The 23,633-nt window shown below is 46.3% G+C and overlaps 1 protein-coding gene across 1 annotated transcript; it reads left to right on the top strand.

Annotated features, from left to right (window-relative positions):
* The first annotated feature begins 39 nt into the window (after nucleotides 1-39).
* On the top strand, nucleotides 40-22,169 carry RBM38 (RNA binding motif protein 38). The gene is made up of 4 exons (XM_006264699.4): nucleotides 40-348; nucleotides 668-791; nucleotides 1,472-1,526; nucleotides 19,944-22,169. The coding sequence occupies exons 1-4, from the start codon at nucleotides 181-183 to the stop codon at nucleotides 20,242-20,244; spliced, it is 648 nt and encodes a 215-aa protein (XP_006264761.2). The 5' UTR covers nucleotides 40-180; the 3' UTR covers nucleotides 20,245-22,169.
* Nucleotides 22,170-23,633: the final 1,464 nt, after the last annotated feature.

The raw sequence follows: 23,633 nt of genomic DNA, 5'->3' as shown, positions 1-23,633 counted from the left end.
GGGCGGGGCGGGGCGCGCTACAAATCCCCTCTGCCGGGCAGCGCCGCGAGTCGCCGGCGGGTGTATCCGCGCGCAGCCGGGCCTGCTCTCGGCGCGTCCCTCCGTCTGTCCGTGCGTGCCCGCCGCATGGGGCGGGCGCCGGGCTGAGGCGCGGGAGGCGCCCGCTGACCCCCCGCCGCCATGCACACGGGGCAGAAGGACACCACGTTCACCAAGATCTTCGTGGGCGGCCTGCCCTACCACACCACGGACGCGTCTCTGCGCAAGTACTTCGAGGGCTTCGGCGACATCGAGGAGGCCGTGGTCATCACGGACCGCCAGACGGGCAAGTCCCGCGGATACGGCTTCGTGAGTGCCGCTCTCGTCCCCCTTCTGCTCCCTCCCTGGGGCATCGGGGGAGGGGGGTTGTGCCCAGGCAAAATGGGGAACCCCCCCCCCCTTGCCCAAAGCAGCCTGGAGGATTTCCCCTGCTCCGCTTCTTCAGCTCCAAAGCACAAACAAAGGGAGACGTTGCTGAGGACTCGGGGATGGACTCTCCCTCCCTCCTGATGCACACATTTTAAAGCCCCCCCCCCCCCGCTCCCTCTTCCCCCCGACTTAGTTGAGGACACGTTTCATTTTGGGAGGACATTCGTGACCCCCGCCCTGAGCTCTTGCTTTGTTTCAGGTGACCATGGCAGACCGAGCGGCTGCCGACCGAGCGTGCAAGGATCCCAATCCCATCATCGATGGCAGGAAAGCAAATGTGAACCTGGCGTATTTGGGGGCCAAACCGCGGAGCATTCAAACCGGTGAGGAATCCAGCGGTTGTTTTTAACTTGCGTTAGAGTAAGCCTCGGGTTTAGGAAGCTGCAATAGTAAACTTCCCAGCAGTTTTTGCATTAAAATAAGCCTCAGTTTTAGTAGGGGGTGCTGCTTGCTGGCCTGCTAATGCATCCCCCCGCTAGGCTGTAAGCACGGATCCGTTCTGGAGGTCTGCACCTGCCTGATAGTTTTGCTTGTGTGTCTGCTGCACTGTATAATTCATCGGTCTGCTTCCTGTTTCCTTCCTTGAACCCACTACGGTAGTTTCGTGCAAGTGGGATGAACGGACGTTCCCCTAACGCTTGTGCGTTTTGCTCTTCGAGTTCCTTTTGTGACCGTTGTGTGGTTTATGTGCATCTCGTCGCCTTGCCTTCTGCGTTTTATGGGTTGGTTGTACACTGTGTAGAATGACTTGCTGTGTTTTAGCTCTTGACGACTGCATTTCTGATAAGTCCCCCATTCAGAGCTGTAATCTGCTCCAAAGTCGTGTTACATTTAATGGACGTATTAAGATCACTTTGCCTCTAAAAGGTATTTTGTTAAGTGTTTAAAAATAGTTCACACAAGGGGGGGGGAGGGTGTGTGTACACACCTACATGCATGTTTATGTGTTACCATGGACACTTTTTTTTATTTAATGTTCTGGCTTCCAAATACTCTTTTTCAGGTTTTACCATAGGTGTGCAGCAGTTGCATCCAGCCTTTATTCAGAGACCCTTTGGGTAAGTGGAAGTTTTTTTGTCTTAACAGTCCGGCTGAAGTTGAATGCATGAATCGACTTCCTCATTTTTTTTTTTTTTCATTTTTTTTAAAATGCGAGAGAAAACCCTATGTCATAAAAAGGGGCTGAGCCCCTGTAACTGCCAGAGTGCTTCTCTTTTAATGGAGATTTCAAAAGTTGTTTTGTATTATATTAGTTTTCATATGATTTGGACAGAACTTCCTAATACATCAAATCATGTTCCTTTTAAATCATGAGTAAGTTGCTTTCCATTGTGCTTCCTGCCGCTTTGGCTATTTCAGGAATGTAGGAGAGTCCAAATAAATGGTACATAATTTCTACCGTTGTAATTTTTAAGGTATCAAACTAGGTAAGGACATTAAAGTACCAGGACCTATTTCTAGAATGAGATCTACTCCCTCCATCCTCTTTCCCATGTAGTAACACTTGGGTTACAGTTCTGGTCTGAACTTGGGGTTCTAGTTTCGGTCTAAAATGCAAATTGCATTGGAAACAAAGTCTGATACTTAATGAAAGTAACATTAGGTCAAAAATTGATTTTGGACAGATGTTATACAGGGCTTGAATAGTCGGCAAAAATAGGCTTTTGTCTACCGCTTTCAATAGCTTATACCATCCCTACTCAGTTAGAAAAGTCCTCTTTTTATACATCTAATAGGATCTGGCAGCTGCTCGGGAAAAGACAAGTGTGCTTCAAGAGAACAATAGCAACTGTCATACTGCCTTCATTTAACTGTTTAATGATTGATGCAGTGCTTTTTTTCATCACTTCAGAAAGTGAATATTGATAGTTTTCCTTTCTAAGAGCATTAAGAAAATGGGTGCATTATCTTAAGCTTTTGAGCACTGCTGGTTTGCAGTTTTAAGTGACATATGAATGAATGTCTGACTTGTTGACAAAAGAAAAAGTATTGAATTCCTGCCCTATTCTTAATCCATCATAACATTCTCTCTCCCCCATTTTTACCTTTCCTTTCATGCCTGTAGTCACACAGCTACCTAGGCAATATCACTGCAGCCCATTTATGGATGTAAGAAGTGGTGTTGCCATAACAGTGTTCCCACCATATGTTTGGTTGTGTATGGTTGAAACACATTAGTTTTCATAAATAGTTATGACTGTGTTGGAAGGACTTGAAGAACGTCTGTTATGAAATGAAGTCTTGGTTGTGGTACAAAGAGCTGGAGTGTTCCAGGTAGACAGGCTTTTTTGTGTGTTATGGCTTTGCTTACATGGGAAATAACAACAGCTTTCTCCGTCCGAGGCAGCCAGTAATCTTTATACTTCTGACACTTGAACACTGGGGCACATAATGAAAGATGATCCTAAAAGCTGCTCAAAGCAAAACTGTTTACATGTTAAGTTTAAAATAAATAACTCCACTCTTGACTGCAGTGGGCTTTGGCTCAAACCTGTAATCCATGTAATCACACGCTTATTCTTATCTGTGACTTCACATAACAACTTCAGCTGCATATATGGGGAAAAATAGTTTCTTTTCAGAAGAGTTTTTTTTTTTGTTTTTTTTTTTTTTTTATCGTTCGCTTTTAGTTTTGCATATGAAGGAGCATGAGATTAACTGCCTGCATGTTCCTTGTGATCAAGACAGTGTTCTAGTTTTTAGGCATTGGTTTCATTATTTAAGCCAGCCAGGCTACATTTAGTACATATGACAATGAACACTATAAATTATTTATCAGTTGCCAAGAGACAGGAACCTGGAGACTGAGGAGGCCAGGGGAGGGGATTATATATCTTGTTATTTGCAAGCATCAGTAAACAAGAATTTCATTGCAGTCTGCTCCAGCCATGATTTTAATCACGGGAAATGTGGGTTGGCAGAAAGCTAGAGCAATTTACCTTGGTGCCATGAATTGGACCATACGTGAGTTTCTTCTCCCCTTTCCCCTCCTCCCCCACAAGAAGGCATCAGGTGCTTGTTTTGAACAAGAGTTTGGCTCTCGATCTGACTCCTTTGTTTTGAGAGAAAAAAAAAAAAAATCAGCAAAGTAAATGCCAGCTTGGAGTGCAACCCTGCGTTCCTTGCTGACCCCACATCTCTCCTCATGCCATTGTGGAATTCTGGAAGCTCTAGGAGTGCAAGAGCTGGTTGTCATCCACTTCTGCTTGTGGAGTCCCTTGTTTCTTTGCCCTCACCTTTTTTGCATTAGGCACCCCTAACTTACCAAAGGACAGATGACCCACACCGGGCTGCCTGTGTTTCTGGTACCAGGGACAAAATGCCCTTTCCCAACTGCCATCCCTGTTAAAGTGCTAATGTTCCAACTATAGGATGTGTTGTACAAGGCAACTGCATCTGTCCGCTGGGTCCTAGATGCCATAATGGAACATGGTAAAGTAGTTAATAGATAATTCATGACCTGTCCTATGGTGATGTTAACAGATGAGGCTAATGTATTAAAAGCACTGGTGCTCAACTTTATTTGGCTGATGGGCTGGACGGGCAGTGGCTGGTCATTCCGGATCTGGCTGATGATCCCAATCCTGCACCTGGGGTGCTTGTGGTGGGACCCAATCTGGCTTTGTGGAGATTGTAGGATACAGCCTGGCTCCAACCCAGCCCCACAGAGTGGGGAGGGGGCTTGATGTGGCCCTGATCCAGTCACAGGCGGGGAAGGAGCATGGCCCAGGCCTGATCTAGTTACTGGGGATGGGGAGGAAGATTGGGAGTAAGAAGTTGTATTTCCTGGTCCCAACCTGTTTTCAGGAATTTGGCATTGGGGGAGGGTGACATTATTAATTGCCACTGCTCCTTCACTGTCTAAGTTCTTGATCCCTGGCTTGCTTTGTGGGCTGGGTTCTATGGCTCTGCAAGCCAAAAGGATTGACTAGTAGGTGAAGCCCAAAATGAAAGCTGAGGCTTGGACTGGAGGCAGTTTTCTCCAGTTTCTTAAAATGACTAGTAGTAACCCAAACCACAGTGAATATTCTTCTTAAATTGAAACCTCCCCATGCACTGCAGGGACCTGTGAGCAGCTGGAGTTTTGTTTAGGGCTGGAGGAAGAGAAAGTGAAACTAAAATGCTGGGACGGAGAAAACAGAGGTTCAGAGTGAAGTGTACACACAAAACAAACAGTGCAAACGGCCAGAAGTAAATTAGAGTTGAGAGCTATTTATAGATTCATAGATGCTAGGGTCGGAAGGGACCTCAATAGATCATCGAGTCTGACCCCCTGCATAGGCAGGAAAGAGTGCTGGGTTCAGATGACCCCAGCCGGATGCCTATCTAACCTTCTCTTTAGTTTCAATGCAATAACTTTGGATTGTAATAGGAATGCAGAAAAACAGTGTATTGCTATGTTGGGCCAGACCTTGAGGAATAACTTGTACACTTATGGGCCCAAACTGCTGTGCCTGCTGGCTTAGTTTGTAGCTTTGATCCTATGGCTACTTCTGTGTTTGGTAGCTGCCCAAATTGTGCTCTGCAAGCATAAAATTATTCCCATGTAATCAGGGTGTGTTATGAGACTCAACAGGTGGGTTGCTTGGACTGTTTCTGCAGTGCCCCTTTCAGATGTTTTCTGAGATGTCTTAGATGGTATAAAAGCAACTGAAAGTAACCCAGAGAGTGAAAAGGACCCCTTGGTGCAGCCAGCTTTCCAACCTCTCTTATGGCTCCCTCAATTTGGTGCCTCTGGTGCACCAGCTGTGTCCAGATATAAAATTGGTGCAGGTCACTGGGACTCCCCAGCTACATGTTGTCTTCCCAGCTATGCTTACAGCATGTTGCCTGTGGCCAGAACAGAAACCGTGCTATACCAGTACGCTACATGAATACACTGCCCCTCTGTAAAGCTGCTTAAAGAGCTCTCTATACAGGGACTCTCCCTGTGACTGCTACAGCTGTATTTTAGGGCTGCCTCTTGCTGCCGGAACTTGACAAAGGTGGCCTAGGGCTGCCTCTTGCTGCAGGATCTGCCCATTGAGTTGATCATGTACCCATTAGAAGTAGAGTTGGTGTCATCAGGCTCTTGGGTCCACTGCTTTGTGCCTGGTGCAGTTGCTCATACCAGTGCACTAAGGATGGTACACTGCTATCGGGCCAGAATAGTAGCACTGCACACTCACACGAATGACTGCAGAATGGAAAGTAGCAGAGAGCCAGAAATGGGGAGCTCAATAGTGATGGGCCTCCTCACCCCAGCTCTGCATCTGGCCTGGCGCAGCTGGCACTTTGCCTTGACATGGCTCATTCTGGCTGGGTTTTGAAGTTCACAATCTGCTGCCACAATTAGGAAGTGAAGAAAGTCCCTCTTGCAGCTGTTCTCCTTAACACCGCTCTATTGGGTTAAAAATAAATAGAAAGAAAACTTTCATCTCTCTTACTGTCCTTACTCTGTGCAGTGTGCCTGGTCAGCTGGCAGTCCCTGCGCTCTGACTTCCTGTTCTACCTCTTAGCACAAAACCATCCAGCCACAAGACCCCAGGCTGCCCTGTCAATCGCCCATGGCTCTCAGGGGCATGGCTCACCCAGCACCTGTTGTTTATTGGTGCCAATAACATGAAAGCTTTTTTTGGGGATTTCCAGAGAAACATTCAAATCCATTTTCCAAATGTCTTCAGCTGCTAATTCCCAAGTATGGCTGCTGTTGCCTAGGCCAAACTCCTGCCAGTCAGAAATGCCTCTCTTATAGAACCTCTGTAAAATGATACATGCCTAGACCAGGCTGCTTTGCAGGCTCCCCCCTCCCCCGGCATGTGTGTTATAGCAGTAGTGCTCAAACTGGACCCAAAAACATAGTGCTGTCCTTTGGGCCATTCACTAGCATCTTGTATTTTACGCAGTTGCTTATAGTAGTGCAAAGTGAGCGTGTAACACTGCGGTCTTGATCTGCTTATTCCCTCATGCTTGCTTGTCTGCAATCAGTTAAGTCTGTCCGAGCTTAAAGCCAAATCCATTCTATTTCATGGGCCAAAGGTTGCTTGATTGCACTCTGCAGCTGTATTGACATTAAAAGAGGGGCACCAATGTGACAAAGCCAGCTGGGCCCTATGTAAAAATGAAGGTTCTCTTCTCTCAAACAGATACAACTCCATTGGCTTCAATGGAATTGCTTTTACTTACCCTAGGGCAGTAATGCTGGATCTTTCCATCTTGTTGTAGACATTTGGGATGGGTGTAAATCCCTACAATGAGAATCACGGCAGTTCTCTAGGCCCTGCAAAAAATGCTCAGAGCAGGTTTGCCAACAACCCAGCCCTGTCCATTCTAGGAATTAAAGCAACAGCAGCAGTTGTATAGCTGCACACTTACAGGAAAATGGAGCCATAATTTTCTGGCACTGGGTGCAACATCAGTGTTGTAGTCCTAAAATATTTGGCCCCTAGTCTGAGGACGCTAATATACGGTCGGGTTTCATTTCTGGTGATCGTTTTGTTGCAAGAACATCTGCTTGCTCATGGTCTAGATTAAGATCCTGTTTCCCAAAGGCTATTACATGTGGATTTTGATTCCTACATATTTCATCTGCCTTAATTCATTAATTTAAAGGTAGAAAGCTCAGAACCCCTTAGTTCATCCTTCAAGTAACTTATTCTCCATTTTCAATCTTTAAGGGACGGTCAGGGTCCTGTTGTCATCTCTAGAGCCATCTTCACTTGTTTCTGCTTCTCTCTACCACAGTCTGAAGCAGAAATGTGCTCTACCAGCTTTATTCAAATGACTCTACCTGTCCCACTAGGCACAGGGATGCAGCCAAGGGGACATGTAGGTAAAAGCATGATGACCATGAGGGCTTCAGACTTTTGAGGAGAAGGGCAGAGAAATATATTTTGCTCAAGACCAAGCAAGACTGCATGGAAGTAGAGCTTGCTGAAACTTCTAGAAAGGTGTTTTTTCAGAGGGAAAGATCATCCATTTTTCACAATATATAGTTTTGGTGTTTTTTCTGACAACTTTGATGCTTTTCTTTCAGTATTTTCTTAGTTGTTGGTTCTTTTGGGATTTTTGGGGTTGGTTTTTTTTTTTTAATCAATAGAAGTAATCTAAAGCTCTATTTAAACATCTGCCAGAAACATTAATTTATCAGAAACATTTGGTATGCAGAAAAATGTTTGTTTTATATTTTTATTTTTTTCTGGCTTGGTTTGGTCTTGTTTGAATGGCAGACATTTTTCAGGACTTTAAAAACAAAAACAATCACAAAGCTAGCTTAACAACTTTTTTTGATCAGGTTTGCTTGGAGATATGAGACGGATTTGAAGATGCTTCTTCAGGCTTTAGCCTAGTTGCAGATGGAGTTGGAACGATTTTAGTTAAAGGTGGAATTCCTGGGTATTCCGGAGCTGACAGTTTTGGGCGTCCGTTTTCTCCTATGATATTATTTGCCTCGCAGGAGTGTTCCAAGACTTAACATTTAAGCTGTTTTTTAGCTTCTTGGATGTAAAGTATTCCACGTCCTCTTTTCCAGAAATATTTCTTTTTTTATCTGTGTCAGTGCATTTAGTGTTCCTTCCCTGATGGCAGGTGGCTATGGGGAGGCATCCATGTTGCTCTGTGGTTCTTGTTTCACCCAGATGTTATCTTTAGCTCTTTTTTACTTGAATGGGGTTTTTCTTCCAGTTTTTGTCCAGAACCGTGTTTTGTTCAACTAACCCATTTTATTGATAATTTGCTTGTTTCCTTGGGCATGGGGAATGAAGCTGGGAGTAGAGCTACCTTATTACAGGGCTGCAAAATGTTGGTTGAGCTGAAGAAGAGGGACTAGTGCTCTTCGAGGGACATGTTCTGTTCCTTTAATTGTGCGCGGCTTCGATTTTTCTCATCTTTCATACCTCTGCACTGGCTATATATCCTGGGGTAAGGGTACAGGATGAAGAACACTTGATCTCTTTTAGGCGGTTAGAGAAGGTACTTGTATAGTGTAGAAAATGTGAATTTTATTAAACCCATAATATAACACTGTAACAGCATAATAAACTTAAAAGGTGTTCTACTCAAATCTGTCTAGGCTGCAGAAATGGGGACATAGAGGGAAAGTGCTGGTTCTCACTTAATTGAACCTGGCGTTCACAGATCCGGTTCCCTCTAGCCATGGTTTTATTAGCCACAGTTGGAAAAAAGCCTTGGATCCTATTATCTGTGTGTACTTCTCTCCCTTCATTTTCCCCCTTCTTCCTGCCCCAATCCTTTTCAGATCCCAGTCTGATATTTGACGTTGGTATGAGGTAGGGCTTTCCTGGGTTCCCTGATTGTGTTGTCACTCTAGTCTCTACTAGGAAGTAGTAAACACAGCTGACTGTTGTAAGCTTGCCCAGGCTGCTCTGAAAATCTGAACTAGAGGAGGAAAAATGAAAGATGGATAGTGAAGGAGAAGAGAAGGACAGAGTGCTTTCACAAGATGTTTGGTTTTAAAGACATGAGTTTAAAGGTTAGCAAGAGCAGGTTTTTTGTTGCAGGATGCTTGGGAAGTGTATTAAAGGCATGTGACAGATATGCAAAGAGAGAGCCCTAGGGAGGAGTTATAGAAAACTCTTCCATGTCTGGAGTTGGTTTAGAAAGGAATGGAAATAAAGGTTGATGCCACAGAAGATACTAGAATATAGTCCTGTATTTCCTGTCTCATTCTAAGCTTAACCTTATTTGGTAAGCTGGATAGTTTGAGCTGCACTGGAGCCAGCAGTGTCTTGGTGAAGAGTTAAGGTTCCCATCTGAAGAGTGGTCTAATACCCACAGAATCGCCAATGATGTTAGGAGCTGGCAATCTTGTGTCTAAAGCTTTGAGGAGTTGAACTCTGCCTCCTACCTCTGTCACAGCCTTCCTACGTGGCCTTAGTCAAGGATTATAGGTGCTACCCTGGGAACGCTTAAACATGTGGTCTACTACAGCCACCCGAGTAGTGCCAGAAAAGCAAGTACTTGCCAGATCGGAGCTTGTTGCTCTGTCCTTAATCCCACCTCCTTTCCACCCCCTCCTCCAGTAGGAGTAATAGGTTCTTGGACCGAGTTTGAGGAAGGCGCTGTCTGTCAGTGTATGTACAGCGCTGAGCACAGCATGGTCCCACCTCTGGGGTTTTAAATGCTAATGTGTAAGGCGCCTTGGCTCCCACTGCCAAGGGGCAGGCATAACCAGGAGAGCTTTCCATATCTCTAGACCAGCCTCAGTCTGCAGGGTGTTGGGACTTTTTTGTTTTTTTTCTAACAACCTTCTGCTCTGCAGCCAGAGGTATGAATAGGGCACAGGTGCCTATCCTAGCTTTTGCCTAGCAAGCTCGGATAACAGTAGCTGCAAAATGCCAAGGCACATACCTCGACACAGGCTGGCAACCTGTGCAAGTACCCAGGGCCCCTTGGGGGCTGGTACAGCCAGCGCAGAAGCCTGTCGCCATGTCCTTATTGCCGGTGACCAGAGCCGCCTCGGGCTTACTTACCCCCGCTGCAGTCGCCTCCTGACTGCAGTAATGACCTGCCCTGAGCTGCTGAGAAGTCAGCTCAAGTTAGAATAGAGACCGCATTCCAGCAGCCAAATGCCGGAGCCCTGCCCTCGCTGGCGAACACAAAGGGCCCTGTTCCCTTATTTATTTATTTGTGTAAGAAGTTAGGAGGCTGCTGGGGCAATGGCATTTGTAAGCTGCTTTCTGCCAAGCTCCCTGTGCAGTGTGTACTGGAGGGATGGGCACGCTGGCATTTCTCTACAAAGTCCCCTGAGCAAGCCGTCTGCTTCTGCTGTGACCTCATTGCATGCTGGTCGTTCTCCAAATGCTTCAGCAGCGCTGTTGCCTGTCGCATGGGTTGGGGCCTGTTTTTATTTATAGGGACCCCGTCAAGGTCAAAAGGGAGTCCCAGGCAATGCTCTGGGACTCATTTTTTCTACAAAGTGCCATGTCATTCTTTAGGGATTTCAAGGTGGGCGTTTTTATTTATTTATTTTTGATGGGGTGCTCAGTTGTGCCAGCTACATCCCAAACCACCAAACAAGCAAAGGCCAAGTTCGTGGCTGGCTGGGGAGCTACAGTCAAGAGCCAACGAGCTCCTGCTTTCCTTACTTAGCGGGTCTCCTTACTTCTGTACTCTCAGATCTATGAAGAACATAGGTTGTCAGTAGCCTGGTAGGAGCCTGCTGCATGGTAGAGACCAGGGAAGTAGAAGCAGTTTGGGCATAGGTAGAGTCCTGCCCTCTCATTGTCAAGGAGAGAGGTTGGGCAAGAGCTCTTGAGACCAGCACTTCTGTTGGGTGCTGTTCCTTAGTTTGAGGGGAAGGCTCCTGGCCATGTTCCCTTCTACATGGATAGCACCTAGAGTGCAGCTTGCTGGCCAGGCTTATGAAACCAACTTGAAAGCCTGGTATTCAAAGTACTCTCATAGTTTCATAGTTGGTAGGGTTGGAAGGGACCCGAGGAGATCATCTAGTCCGAACCCCTGCCATGGCAGGAAAGAGTACTGGGGTCAAACGACCCCAGCCAGATGTTCGTCCAGCCTTTCTTTAAAGACCGCCAGGGTAGGAGCCAGCACCACTTCTTTTGGAAGTTGGTTCCAGGTCCTAGCCACCCTTACAGTGAAATAGCGCCTCCTGATGTCTAGCCTGAAACTACCCTCTGCTAGCTTGTGTCCATTGTTTCTTGTAACTCCCGGGATTGCTTGGGGGAACAGGGACTCTCCCAATTCCTGCTGGTCCCCTTGACTAGTTTGTAGACTGCCACTAGATCCCCTCTCAGCCTTCTCTTTTGGAGGCTGAACAGGTTCAGGTCCCTCAGCCTCTCCTTGTCGGGCCTGCCCTGCTGCCCCCTGATCATGCGGGTGGCCCTCCTTTGGACCCTCTCCATATTGGCCACATCCCTCCTGAAGTGTGGCGCCCAGAACTGGACGCAGTACTCCAGCTGCGGCCTGACGAGTGTCGCACAGAGGGGGAGGATCACCTCCTTGGACCTGCTTGAGATGCATCTGTGGATGCACAACAAAGTATGGTTGGCCTTCCTGACCGCGTCCCCACTTTGTCGGCCCATGTTCATTGTGGCATCAATGATGACTCCAAGATCCTTTTCTGTCTCGACACTGGTGAGAAGGGAGTTCCCTAGCCTGTAGGTGTGCCGCTGGTTCTTCCTCCCCAGGTGCAGCACCTTCCACTTGTCAGTGTTGAATCCATCCTGTTCTCTTCGGCCCACCCCTGTAACCTCTCTAGATCTGCTTGCAGCCTGTTCCTTCCTACTAGCTTACCCACTTCACCCCACATCTTACTGTCATCTGTGAATTTGAACAGGGTGCTTTCTACCCCCTCGCCCAAATCACTGATGAAGATGTTGAATAGTGCAGGCCCAAGGACCGAGCCCTGGGGAACCCCACTGCCTGCATCCCTCCAAGTCGAATAAGACCCATCTACCACCACGCTCTGGGTGCGGCCCTCTAGCTAGTTAGTGACCCATCTGACCGTGTAGGTATCAACACCACTGTCTCCTAGTTTCTTACTGAGAATTGGGTGAGAGACTGTGTCGAAGGCCTTCCTAAAGTCCAGAAAGACTATGTCCACTGCGACACCTGCATCCAAGGACTTGGTGACCTGGTCATAGAAGGCCACCAGGTTGGTTTGACAATACCTGCCCCTAATGAACCCATGCTGGTTGTCCCTGAGCATAACCTCCCCTGCTGGCCCTTCCTGGATATGTCAAGATAATTCTTTTGAAAAGCTTCCCTAGACCCAAGGTAAGACTCCAGGGCCTATAGTTTCCTGGGTCCTCCTTCCTCCCTTTTTTGAAGATGGGGCCCACATTGGCCCTTTTCCAGTCCTCTGGCACATTGCCCGAGTCCCATTAGTGCTCGTAGAGCTGTGCCAGAGGTCCCACAATGACCCCTGCTAGTTCCTTCAGCACTCTAGGGTGGAGATCATCAGGACCTGCAGATTTAAATACATCTAGTCCCTCCAGAAGTTCCCTGACAAGGTCCTCATTAACCCTAGGCCTGGGTGTGCCACCTACAGGGCCCTCAGGGGAGCCAGTGGGGGAGATATCCGGGTCCCTCCTCAGAAATACGGAGGCAAAGAAATTGTTGAATATGTCAGCTTTACCCATCATTCAGTAGTGAGGTTGTGGTGGCTGGGACTAACTGTATGGAGCGTGAGATTCATCGATGTTAGATGTTAGGGTCAGAAGGGACCTCAATAGATTATCGAGTCCAACCCCCTTGAGGGGGGAGGGAAACAACTGTGTGTGTTCTTGGTGAGAATTCAAGTGTCAGCTTTCAAAAATGCGATGGGTGTATTACCCGGTTGGGCAGTTCTGCATAGATATCTTCTTAAGCCACTCTAAAATGTGCCAGAAAGTTGCATGGTTTGTTCAGTCCACTGTATTTTAGGCTGAAGCCCTGCCTCAAATGTTCAACTGTGTAAAGTGTTTCCAGCAGGAACTGAATTGAAAAGAAACTCTGTTTTTGTCCTTTTTGATTAGCTTCTACAAAAAACAAAAAAGCTGTTTTCTGCTAATGGTCTATAACCACATGTTTTGTTTTTATGTCCTTTAATTTTGGCTACGGGGGCAGGTGTGGCGTCGTGCCACCTAGTTAGGAACACGCTGGGTTAGCGCCCTGATCCTCATCGCCAGCCATCTCGCGCTGCCTTTGGCCAAAGGCTCAAAGCAGAGTACTTCATGAATGTCTCCAGCAGGGACCAGTGGTTCTAATTTTAGGTTTGACCATATTCATTGTGTTCTACAAGTGCTTGTGGTCTCTGCCAGTGATTAATCATAATGCCATGAAGCATCTCATACTTTTGCTGTTCACAGGATGACTTTGACGTGTGATGACATTTGCTGATCACTTGATTGACGTTTTATAATCACATTTTGTATTCTGGATCAAGTTCTCTTCTGGCTTGCAGAACTTTGAGGGGCAGGGAGATTGATTTGATTGATATGTATGCTCAGACAATACTTTAGGCCCCAGAAGACCGATATCCACATATGGGGAAGGGGAGGGAGGTCTGAATTGGAAAATGGAATTCATTCTGGAGAAATTAAGATTGGAACTGGCTTTTCTTATGTATAATATAAAAATGTACACAGCCTTAAAATTTCTTCAAGCAATTACCCTTTAAAAATGCTTTTAGAAGAATATACTGTATTGTAGAGACCTATGAATTATAAACTGAGCCAGCAGATAACTTCATCCTGTTGCACTTGGTTTTGTTATGTTTTCTTTGTGGTTGCTAGTAATCAAAGCTGACATTACCTTGGTTTGTATGTTTTTGTTTTGATCAATAAATGAGTTGCCATTTGCTCACCTTTATTAAAAAGTCCAATCTGCATCACACTCTGATTGAAACTTCTGGCTGAATTTAAAAAACAAAAACAACAATCCCCCCCCTCCCTCCAAAAAAACTTCTACTAGTCCTTTTATATAGAAATGAATTCTGGAGTTTCTGTGACTTCTTTGGTTTTATTTTTAAATTTTTTTTTTTAGTGTAGTATAAAATAAGATGTTTAACATGTACTCCTCGGCATCGTGAGCCAGGGCTTATATTTTGGAAAGCATATATGCTGTTTATATTTAGTGACCACTTATTCTGTGTAGTATTTTGTAGTCAGTGACTTAGATGTGCTATCCCTTGATCAGACAACAAAGGAAATATTTAAAACCCAAATCAATTTGTAGGGGTGCATTGATTAAAGATATTTTTGGCCAGTCCTGATGACTTATTATTAACCAGCCATGTTGGCCAATACTGATCCAATACCCAATATGCAGCCCAGCAGCTTGGAGAGCAGCATCCGGCCAGTAAATTGGTGCGAGTGTGTGGGTGGGGTGGATCAAGGTCCCCACAGTGAGGGAGGGAAAGGGGCAGGGAGTGGGGTGCAGGACAGAGCTGCAGGCAGCTTGCTTGGCAGGGGTAGGGGGCTGTTCCCTGCCACTGCACGCACCCCCAGCAGAGGCATGGGGGGGGCATGTGCCCCTTGGATGTGTGGGGCGAGGGTGGGCTGCCTGCTGCAGTCTCAGGACCAGGAGTTGTGTGTTTCTTCCTGGCAGAGGGGCTGGACCGGGGTGGGTGGGGCCAGGGTAGGTGGCAGCAGCACTGCAATGGGGGGACTATGGCACACTTTAGGGTGGCTGTAGCCCACCCTGTGGCTCCCTCCCAGTGCTGCCCTTGCCTCGCACACAAATCTGGGGAGGCACACGCTCCCCATGCCTCCCCCAGAGGTGCGTGCAGTGGCAGGGAGCTGTTCCCCACCCCCCACAGCTCTATTCCCTGCCCCAGCCCCACTCCCTTACTGGGGGGGGGGGGGCTTGATCTGTCCCTTCCTCTCCCCCTGTAGACTTGCTGGCTGGATGCCGCTCTCCAACCTGCCAGGGTGCATTCCTGGCCGCATGTACGGTATGCTGAAGCTGCACACATGTACGTGGCATTTATCGGTGACTTTGTCAGCTACACCGGCCAAAAAAGTCGATTGCCGATAATGCCAACTTTCTTTATTGCTGCTGATCCAATATGGACCAAGATATCGGTGCATCTCTGACAATTTGTGGTGGTGTTGCCAGTAATTTGGGGAAAGTAGAGTTGTTTTTGAGCCTTCTCCAGAGTAAGTATCATCTAATCCTGCCCAAGTACTGAGCACCTCATTTCCCATGTGAGCTCTGGGCTCAACATTTCATAGATTGGGGTTTTTCTCTTAGGAAGGCACATGCATACAGCCACATAGTTGAGAAGAAGGCAAAGGGGTTACAGAGAGCGTGCAGCAAAATATGCGTTTTCTCCCTTGTTAGTGTGTCTGGCTTGGGGGTACTGAATTATTTTTTTTTCTGCTTCTGCCCATGGGTTCATTCTCTGTGCAGTGTATGCACCTGGGTTTTCAGATTTGGCCCCAGATAGAAACGTAGTATCTGAACCATAGCAAAGAGGAGCTGAGATGTATGTACTGTGAGCATGTTTCAGGCCAAGTGTCACACAACTTTTCGAAAGCTGCTAACCCACACCCTTTCCTTGTTGTCTAGAAATGCACTCTCACGCTGGAATGTGGACAGTTGGATACTACAGATTGCCTTTCAGCAGTGCAGCTTAGTCTAGAGCTCTGCTTGTGTGGTGTTGGTGAGGGGTGGAGACCCAGGAGAGCTGTGTTAACATAAAAACGTTGGGGCCAAACTGTCTCAAGGATCCCAGCCCAGCTTATGTGTTAACACTTGTAATTTTGCACACCCAGGCAAAAACCAACTGTGCACAGAATTTCTGAGGGCATACAGTTTTGTTTTCTTGCTGTTTTGTTCTTTAACTTTTTTTTTTAAGTGACTTTTTTTTTAATTTTGTTTTATATGCTGCAGTCACGATGAATGCATTAGAATAGAAGCTGGGAGAAATTGTAGGGTGGAGCATTAGCTTCCAGTTACCCTATAGCCAGGTGGGAGAGCCACTTCAGTATCAGACTGCTTGTTTTATAAGGGAGATGTAGAGAGAAGAATATGTAGATTTAAGAGACGAGCTGATCCTTCCCCTAGAGGGGAGGAGAGCACCTGTTTAATTCCTTACGCAGCTTGTGACCAGACAAGCAGTTATACGTTGTGTGTCTCTGCATTAGGTAATGGATTAGAACTGAATCCCTGGGTTGGATCTAAATTTCTGGACCAGAATTGGCCTTAATGAGTAGGCTCGTAGCTGGTTTCCAGTCTAAACTGGGCTTGTTTCCTGGGTTTGAGTTGGAGTCTCCCAACCTTGTGAGATTCCAGGAGGGCTGGGACTGAGTTTCCATGCCAGCCCAATTAATTTTTGATGTTAGAATTAAAACAACAGTACTTGATCTAGCAAAATTCTCCCAGATTTTTTATTAAGCTACACAAATGAAAGCAACTGGAGACCTGGGGCTCAAAGTCTATATAATGTTGTTGCTAGAAGGCATTGTTAAAGCAGGGGTGTCAATGCATGGCCCATCATCTGGTCCCTGGTGCTCTCCCCGAGTGTGGACTTGCACTGTACACATGCTGGACCAACCCCCCCACATGCGCACCACACGGTGCCCTCTTCAGTTGGCCCAGAACCCATGCTGCACCCTCTCCGGCCGGTCCAAGACATGAACCACATATGGCAGCAGGTCCAGGACCCCCACTGCATGTGGCACTTGCCCTGACAGGTCTAGGGCAGGTACCACATGCAGCCCAGGCCCTGGAGCAGGTGCCACATGCTGCTTGTGTCCAGGCCAGTGGCACACGGGTCCTGTGTGCAGCACACTCCCAGACCATCCAAAGCAGGTGCAATGTGAGCTGGGTCCAGCATGCAGGGTGGAGGACAGTACATGGACCCAGTCTGCCCCATGGGGCAGGCCTTACACCATTCATTTAGCTTGTGGACCAGCATTGCCCCACTCATCTGACACAAGACACCTCTACTATATGATCATTGGTCGATGCAGGAGACTTAGGTTTGGGGTGCCCTGTAGATTTGCTACATCAGCAGGGATGCTTTCAAGCTATGCCCTCCTGGTAGGTGCCCTATGATATTTTACGCAGCCCCACGTTTTGCTAATGAGTACCAAAGTGAGGTGGTAGTTAAGGTGGCTGTGGAAGATTGCAGTGCCTGGCTTCTAACCCACCATGTTCTCGCGGATGCCTACAGAGGAAGAAATAAAAGGTTGGCCAGGTAATTCTTCTTGGATGTGCTTCTCATAGCCCTTGGCATGCTAAATAGGGAGTCAGGTGAGGGGGAAAGGATCCCCTGTTTTAATGGCAGAATGAATAAATCATTGAAAAAAATCTTAACTAGCAAGCAGAAAAAGATGGGTACAGTGAGATAGGAGCAGAGCTCCTCAGAAACCCATGCTGCTTGGTATACTGTAGGTATCGGACAGTGTCCTACGTAGTCAGGGTCTACAGTGAGTGCAAACTCGTGGGACTCGTACAAACCAGTGAATCTTTGGTGCCCAACTTGTTTCTCAAAGCTTAGTAAGACAGTCCCTGTTGCTAGATAGAATCCTGCCACTGCTTTCTCTGATGGCTCTTCTCCAGCCATAGCTGTGATCAAGTGACTAATTGGGCATTTCAGAAAGCTTTGCCCCGGCCAGTCCTTTTTTCAAAAAGGTGGTTGAAGCACCTGGAGCCCAAGTCTCCTCATCAGGAGAAGGTTTTTGAAAGCAAGGCTTTTGCAGTCTCAGTTCTGGGTGCCCAGTAAAATGCATCGGGCCACTGACTTCTCAGCCAGTCTCTGCCACGGTAGATCTCTTGTGCTCCCCAGTTCTCTCGCATATGAAATAGCAGCCTCCTTGCAAAATCCAGCTGTAGTAGTCGGCAAAAAGAGCTCTTGTATTTATAAATTCTGATCTCTTCCGTCCTGAGTTGGCCAGGTAATTAGCAGGGGAATTGCTAAACTCCTCTTTGAAACACAGCCACTCTTAGGATGAGATGCATCTGCTCTTCAGCAGTGTGCAGCAGGTTGGGACAAAGTGAAGAATACACCATCCAGCTTAAAGGACAAAAAAAAAATAATGCTTGGGAGTGTGAATTGATTGAGTAGGCAGCAGGCATGGCCATACAAGGCTCCTTTACAAGCTTAAACCCTCATTTGTAATAAAAAGCCCTTCAATAATTTATGCAAGTGGAGCCTGGCCTTGCTAGCCTATGGAGTATTATGTCTGCTTTCTTCCTAGAGGGATCCTCCACGTTTTCCAAGGGAGATTAGCACTGGGTAATGCTAGGCAGCTCTCATCAGCCGTCTTTTGTCTGGGATGCTGGCTGGATAGATCATTCACTGAAAGTGAAACATAAAGGTCAGCAGGACTGAAAATAATGCAAGTCACTGCCTGTCGTTGAATAGCTGCTGGGGTGGGGGGCCTGTTGACACAGTAAGTGCTGAAAAATATTACTTTTTGGAAGAAGCCAGAATTAATGTTTTGTGTTTTTTTCCAACAAACACTCTGTAGCTATTGCCCTCAACAGCCAGTATTATGAAAACACTAGTTTAAATATGTAGTAAGTGATAACAGGCTTGAAAGCCCTTTAACTATTCCCAAGAGGTGCCGGGTCATACTTAATAAAATCATCTTGATTGGGGCATACAGGGGAATGGCCTCCAATTCCTGCTACTGTAAAGCTTCCCAGGGGAGGGATGAGAGCCCATGGGACTTGCCCAGTGACCTGCGAAGGAGTGGGGAGAGCAGGGACAGGGAGGAAGGAAGATGGGCCCAGTCAAGCTGAAGCACAAGTGTGGAGGATGGGGAGAGAAGCAGCTGCAAAGATGCCGTGTGTGTGGTTAATAGAGCAGCAGGCAGCCGAGGTATTCTAACAGAGCTGCTTCTGAGAGAAGAGACAGAAAGCAGCTGCTAGAAACTAGCTGGCAGAGACTTACAGACACCCCTTGTTTTCTAAGCACCAGCACCAAGGCAGTAAGGTCAGGAGAACTCCCGTTTCTCAGGGCTCACTTGCTATCTGGCAGGATGGATGTGATGAGTTAGCAAGGGAAGCGGGGTGGGGGTGGTTTTGCTTTTTAACCCCTTGTATTAACCTAACACTGTCTTTTTGTGCATGGGCTTTGTGGAGGGAGAGCATCTCTGGGAGTGTTTGGGTAATGGGAGGAGGGTGAAGGTCTTGATGAAAGAGGCAAAGGGGAGATGGGGAGGCCAGCATTGCTAGGGGGAAGTGTGGTAGGTGATGTAGGCCAGGTCAAGACTGCAACAGCACAGGGATATGGAGGGTAAATAAAATCTGCAGACCTGTTTGGACAGGGGTCAGGCACCATGACTTACCACCTTGTGGCAGCCTGGAGGGGCACAGTCTGGGTAATGCGGTAAGAGAAGAAGGCTCTTGGCCCAAGCAGGAAGAGTCGGATGGCTAAAGGCAGGAGAGAGAAGCAGTGTGGTTGACAGCTGTGGTGCATATGTGGGAGGAGTCCAAGGGACACCAAAAATGAGGTGAGGAGGCGGGAAAACAGACTGAGGTCAGGCCATGCTGTTGGCATGAGCTTTCAACAACTCAGTGTCCTGTTGGCTGAATGGTTGGACAGAAATGATAGGTGATGGGAGCAAGTGAGATCTGTTGTAAACAGATGATGCCCTAGAAAGGGGAAAGAGGAAGAGTTGCTAAAGGAGACGGAAATAATAGCAGAACTAGGAGAACAAAATATCTGAGCACATGAACAAGGCAACAGCACAGGACACTGGAGAGGCACCTTGTCGGAGCAGGCAGCCCAGTGCAGTTACTTTCCCACGTAAGTCTGGGGGTGGAACTGGCCTGAGAGCTCGGGAACAGCAGAGGGAGGATGAGTGTTGGCTCAGTGCCTGTAGGTCAGGCATCCCCTTGTACTATGCTACTCTCCATTTGCAGTTTTTGCCTTTCTTTTATTCCACACCCCCTATCCCTCTAATTACTCATAGTGCAAGAGCAGTACTGCCAGGCAGCACTGCTTCCATTACCAGGACGCTTGCATCTGGGGAGAGGGGCAGTCCTGACTGACTCTCTCTCTCTGTTTGACTCCACAGGCTAACTCCTCACTATATTTATCCTCAAGCAATCATTCAGCCCAGCATGGTCATCCCTACCCCTGTGCAGTCTATCACGTCTCCCTACATAGACTACACCACTGCAAGCCAAGCCTATACCCAGTACACCACAGCTGCCTACGACCAGTACCCCTACGCCGCCTCTCCCGCTGCTGGGTTTGTGGGATACGGCTACCCAAGCACAGTCCAACCGCCCCTCACAGCGAGCAATCCAGCAGCACCCACCACCGCTTTTGTTCAGTATCAGCCCCAACAGCTGCAACCTGACCGCATGCAATAAGGGTCCAGCCCTGGCATCTACCACATAGGACAATCTTACCATGGAAGGATACAAAAAAAGCAAAAAACAAAAAACGAAACAAAAACCAAAATAAACAAACAAACAAAAAAAACAAAACCCAAGAAAAACAAAGGGAAAAAAGAATGAAAAGAAACGAAACCCTTTTAGGTGCGTATGAATACCTAAGCTATTTATAGTGTTAAGGGGAACCTGAATCCTTGCAATCTGGCTACACTCATGAAGAAGGACTTCCGGTAAGTTTGGACATAGATCATCTTGAAGACGTACTTTAAAGTCTCTGAAACGTTAGAAGGAAAACTACAGTTTCTTGCACACTTAGTGGTCTGCTTCCATCGTCTGTCCTCTCCTCATCCCCTCACCTGATCCCCTCCCATCCATCAGTTATCCCCACCCCAACTCCCTTTGCCACCATCAGACCTGCAGTCCTCTTCTTTACTATCGAGGTACGCACGGTACTTGGAGAACAGTGGGGGGAGGGAAAGCGATCTTATTTTTTTGGTTGTACAAAAACTTTGTAATACTCAGAGATGCCTTACAGAAAAAAAGAAAAAGAAAACTATTTTTTAATATTTATTGCGATTTTATTCGCATGAGCTGTGAATTACAGACAGAAGAAGAATAGTAAGTATCTGCCTTGTTTAATTCTCATTTTACTAAATTATTGTATGTAGGTAAAAGTTCCTAATTGCTGAATCACTTCAACATGCAAAAGGGAATATTGGCTTTGAGGAAAGCAGAATATTCCTTTAGTCGACGCACTGTAATATTTTCTTATTGTAATTGTTACTCTGTTAAGATTATCTCAAATTTAGGTATATTTTTAAAATGGGGGGGGAGGGGGAAAGAAACAACCAACCAAGAACACCGAACATATTGTCTACTTTGATAAATCTTTTGTTATAATGCTGCAATTTATGGAGACATTTACAGTATTTATGTAAATCTAGAGTTTTCAGGCTGTTGTCTGGTAAAACTAAGGAGAATGTCAGGAATGGATTAAAAAAAAAAAGAAAAAGCTGTTAGATACTGAACAAATGGGCGGACATAACACTTTTATACATATGGTACAACAGCCAAATAAAGAAAGGAAAACAGACAACGCAAGTCAAGTGCATTTTTACAAAGAGCAATAAACTAGTTTGACTTTTATTCAATGCTACATTGTATGTTCTAGCCAAATAAACATGGTATTAAGGACAGAATGAATTTGGCCTGAATTGGATACACTGGTCTTATAATTGTTATAGCTGTGCTGGGCCAGATCCTAAGAGCTTCTGAACCACCTGCAGTCCCTTTGGCATTTCTCAGAATTTAAAGAGCAGCTTCCAATAACTTTCACTGCAGCCACATGCCTGTGAAAGGGACTTGGCTCTCACCTACTTTTTGCACTCCTGTGTGTTACCTTTCGCACCAATGCAGAATGGATTCAAAGCACTACTATTCTGATTTGGTAGCCTTTCCCTATGCCCTGGTGCAAAACAGTGATGCAGGATGAGAGCAAATGGCAAGGAATGCTAGATCGGACAAATACAATCCTGGCAGGACTTTCATGGTATCGCAAAGAAACCAAACAAAATTTTCGTTCTGTTATTATTTTTAAAAAAAACTCCTCTCTTGAAAGCCGAATCCATCCAAAAGTGTGATCTGCCAAAATTCTGTCTCGGGTGAGGGCTGGGTTTCCAAGAGGTTCTTCGTTGGCCGGGCTGTGCACGTGCCGGAATTGGTGCTGGCCTTGTGGCATGGTGGCTTCTAGAGCCCTGGGCCTCCTTTGCACTGGTCATCTCGTTCCATTTGATTTTTTTCCCTTTTGAGTTTCTTTAAATAATTTGGTTTTCAATTTTTGACTCTTGAAAAGAGAGTCCTAAAATATGTTTTTAAAAGTAAATAAAAATAATCTATTTAAAGATGTTAATTTTCTATTCCATCTCTGTAACACATGGAAGAAATTATTGTTTCTAACCTTGGGTTGTTGAGGGGGTGGGGGGAGGTTCCCTGCCAGTCATTGAGGAGCTCAGGCTAAATAATGCAGGTTAAAGTGATGGTGATAGTGGTGGTGATGTAGTCTAAGTCTTGTGTGCAAAAGAGGTGACCGTCAGACACAGACACTACTGGTTTTGGTCATGCTTATCGTTGCAAATAAAATCCCATGGCCAAGAACCATTTTTCTTTCTCTCTTTGTAATTGCTCTCTGGGTAAAGTACTAGACCTGTCGAAGTTGCATCAGTGGAGCACTTTACTGCAGCGGGTCTTATCTCATTGTGACCCTACTTGGGAGAGCATCCTGGCCTGAGAAATCACTAGCTTTAAAGTACTATAAGCAGAGCAGGTTATTCAGAAATATTTCTCTTCCACATGCTTTTAAAGCTTTTGGTGGGCCATAAAGGCTAAATGCACTGTGAACTTCAGGCAAAGAAAAATATTCACTTGTAGGACTTGCCAATCTTCCTTCTTCCTTACACAGGCAAAGCTCCCATTTAACTAGATGTTAGTAATGCCGAATGTATTCTGTTTGTCTCCACCTAAGACCTGTTCTCACTTGAGTCAATAAGAAGACCGAGGCCACTAAAGATTAATTTGTAGGTGAAAAATGAGCCCAGACCACATTAAAAATAAGAGGGAAAGAGAAGATTTTCCATTTAGCTGTCTCTAATTTCCTGAAGGGTGGCCAAAACTGACAGGAAGAGATGGCTACAAGGAAAAGCTAAATAGAATGCCTCTATTTCAATAGATATTCAGCCCATTATTATAAAATGAGATTCCTGGATTCAGGTCAACTTTGCTCTGGCTTTTTTCTAGAACCGGCCACATCAAAACAATAGTCAAACCTGCTGGCTTCCTGTTTGGGAAAACCCAACTGTGAAATTGTGGCTCAGTGGAATAATAATGAAATCCACTGTCGAGCTTTCCAGGTGGAAATGGATTTGTGAGAGACAATGAAAAGTGAAACGTTAGCCTTCAGCAAGAGAACAAAACCTGTCCTTCACCCAGCGCTAGGTTAGAGCACTGAAAAAGGGCCCCTTGGAGCATAGGAGGCAGAGGCGGAGCCCATTGAAAAAGCAGTTCACTGATGGTGGCATAAGAATAAGAAACTCCAGCCTTGGCTTCTTAAGTGCTGAAGTGTCATGCAGAGAGAAACTCCCTCCCCTTGCAAAATCCTAAATGACTGATGTTGTCCACATCATGACTTTCTTTCCTTCCCTCTCCCACCCTCCTCTTCCTTTGGCTTGATATTGCCACCGTGCAGTGTAAGATCAGAACTAGTGCAACCCCACGTGTGCCTGGCGGAGCAGTGGTTTTCTCTGAGTGAGGAGGGTTGTGTTGTATAACAGAAGCTGCTAAGTGTGTAGCTTAGTGAGAGCATGTACCAC

The sequence above is a fragment of the Alligator mississippiensis genome, chromosome 9 (genome assembly GCF_030867095.1).
Source record: "Alligator mississippiensis isolate rAllMis1 chromosome 9, rAllMis1, whole genome shotgun sequence".
In the NCBI taxonomy this organism is placed as follows: Eukaryota; Metazoa; Chordata; order Crocodylia; family Alligatoridae; genus Alligator; species Alligator mississippiensis.
This window is presented reverse-complemented; position numbering and strand designations above follow the sequence as displayed.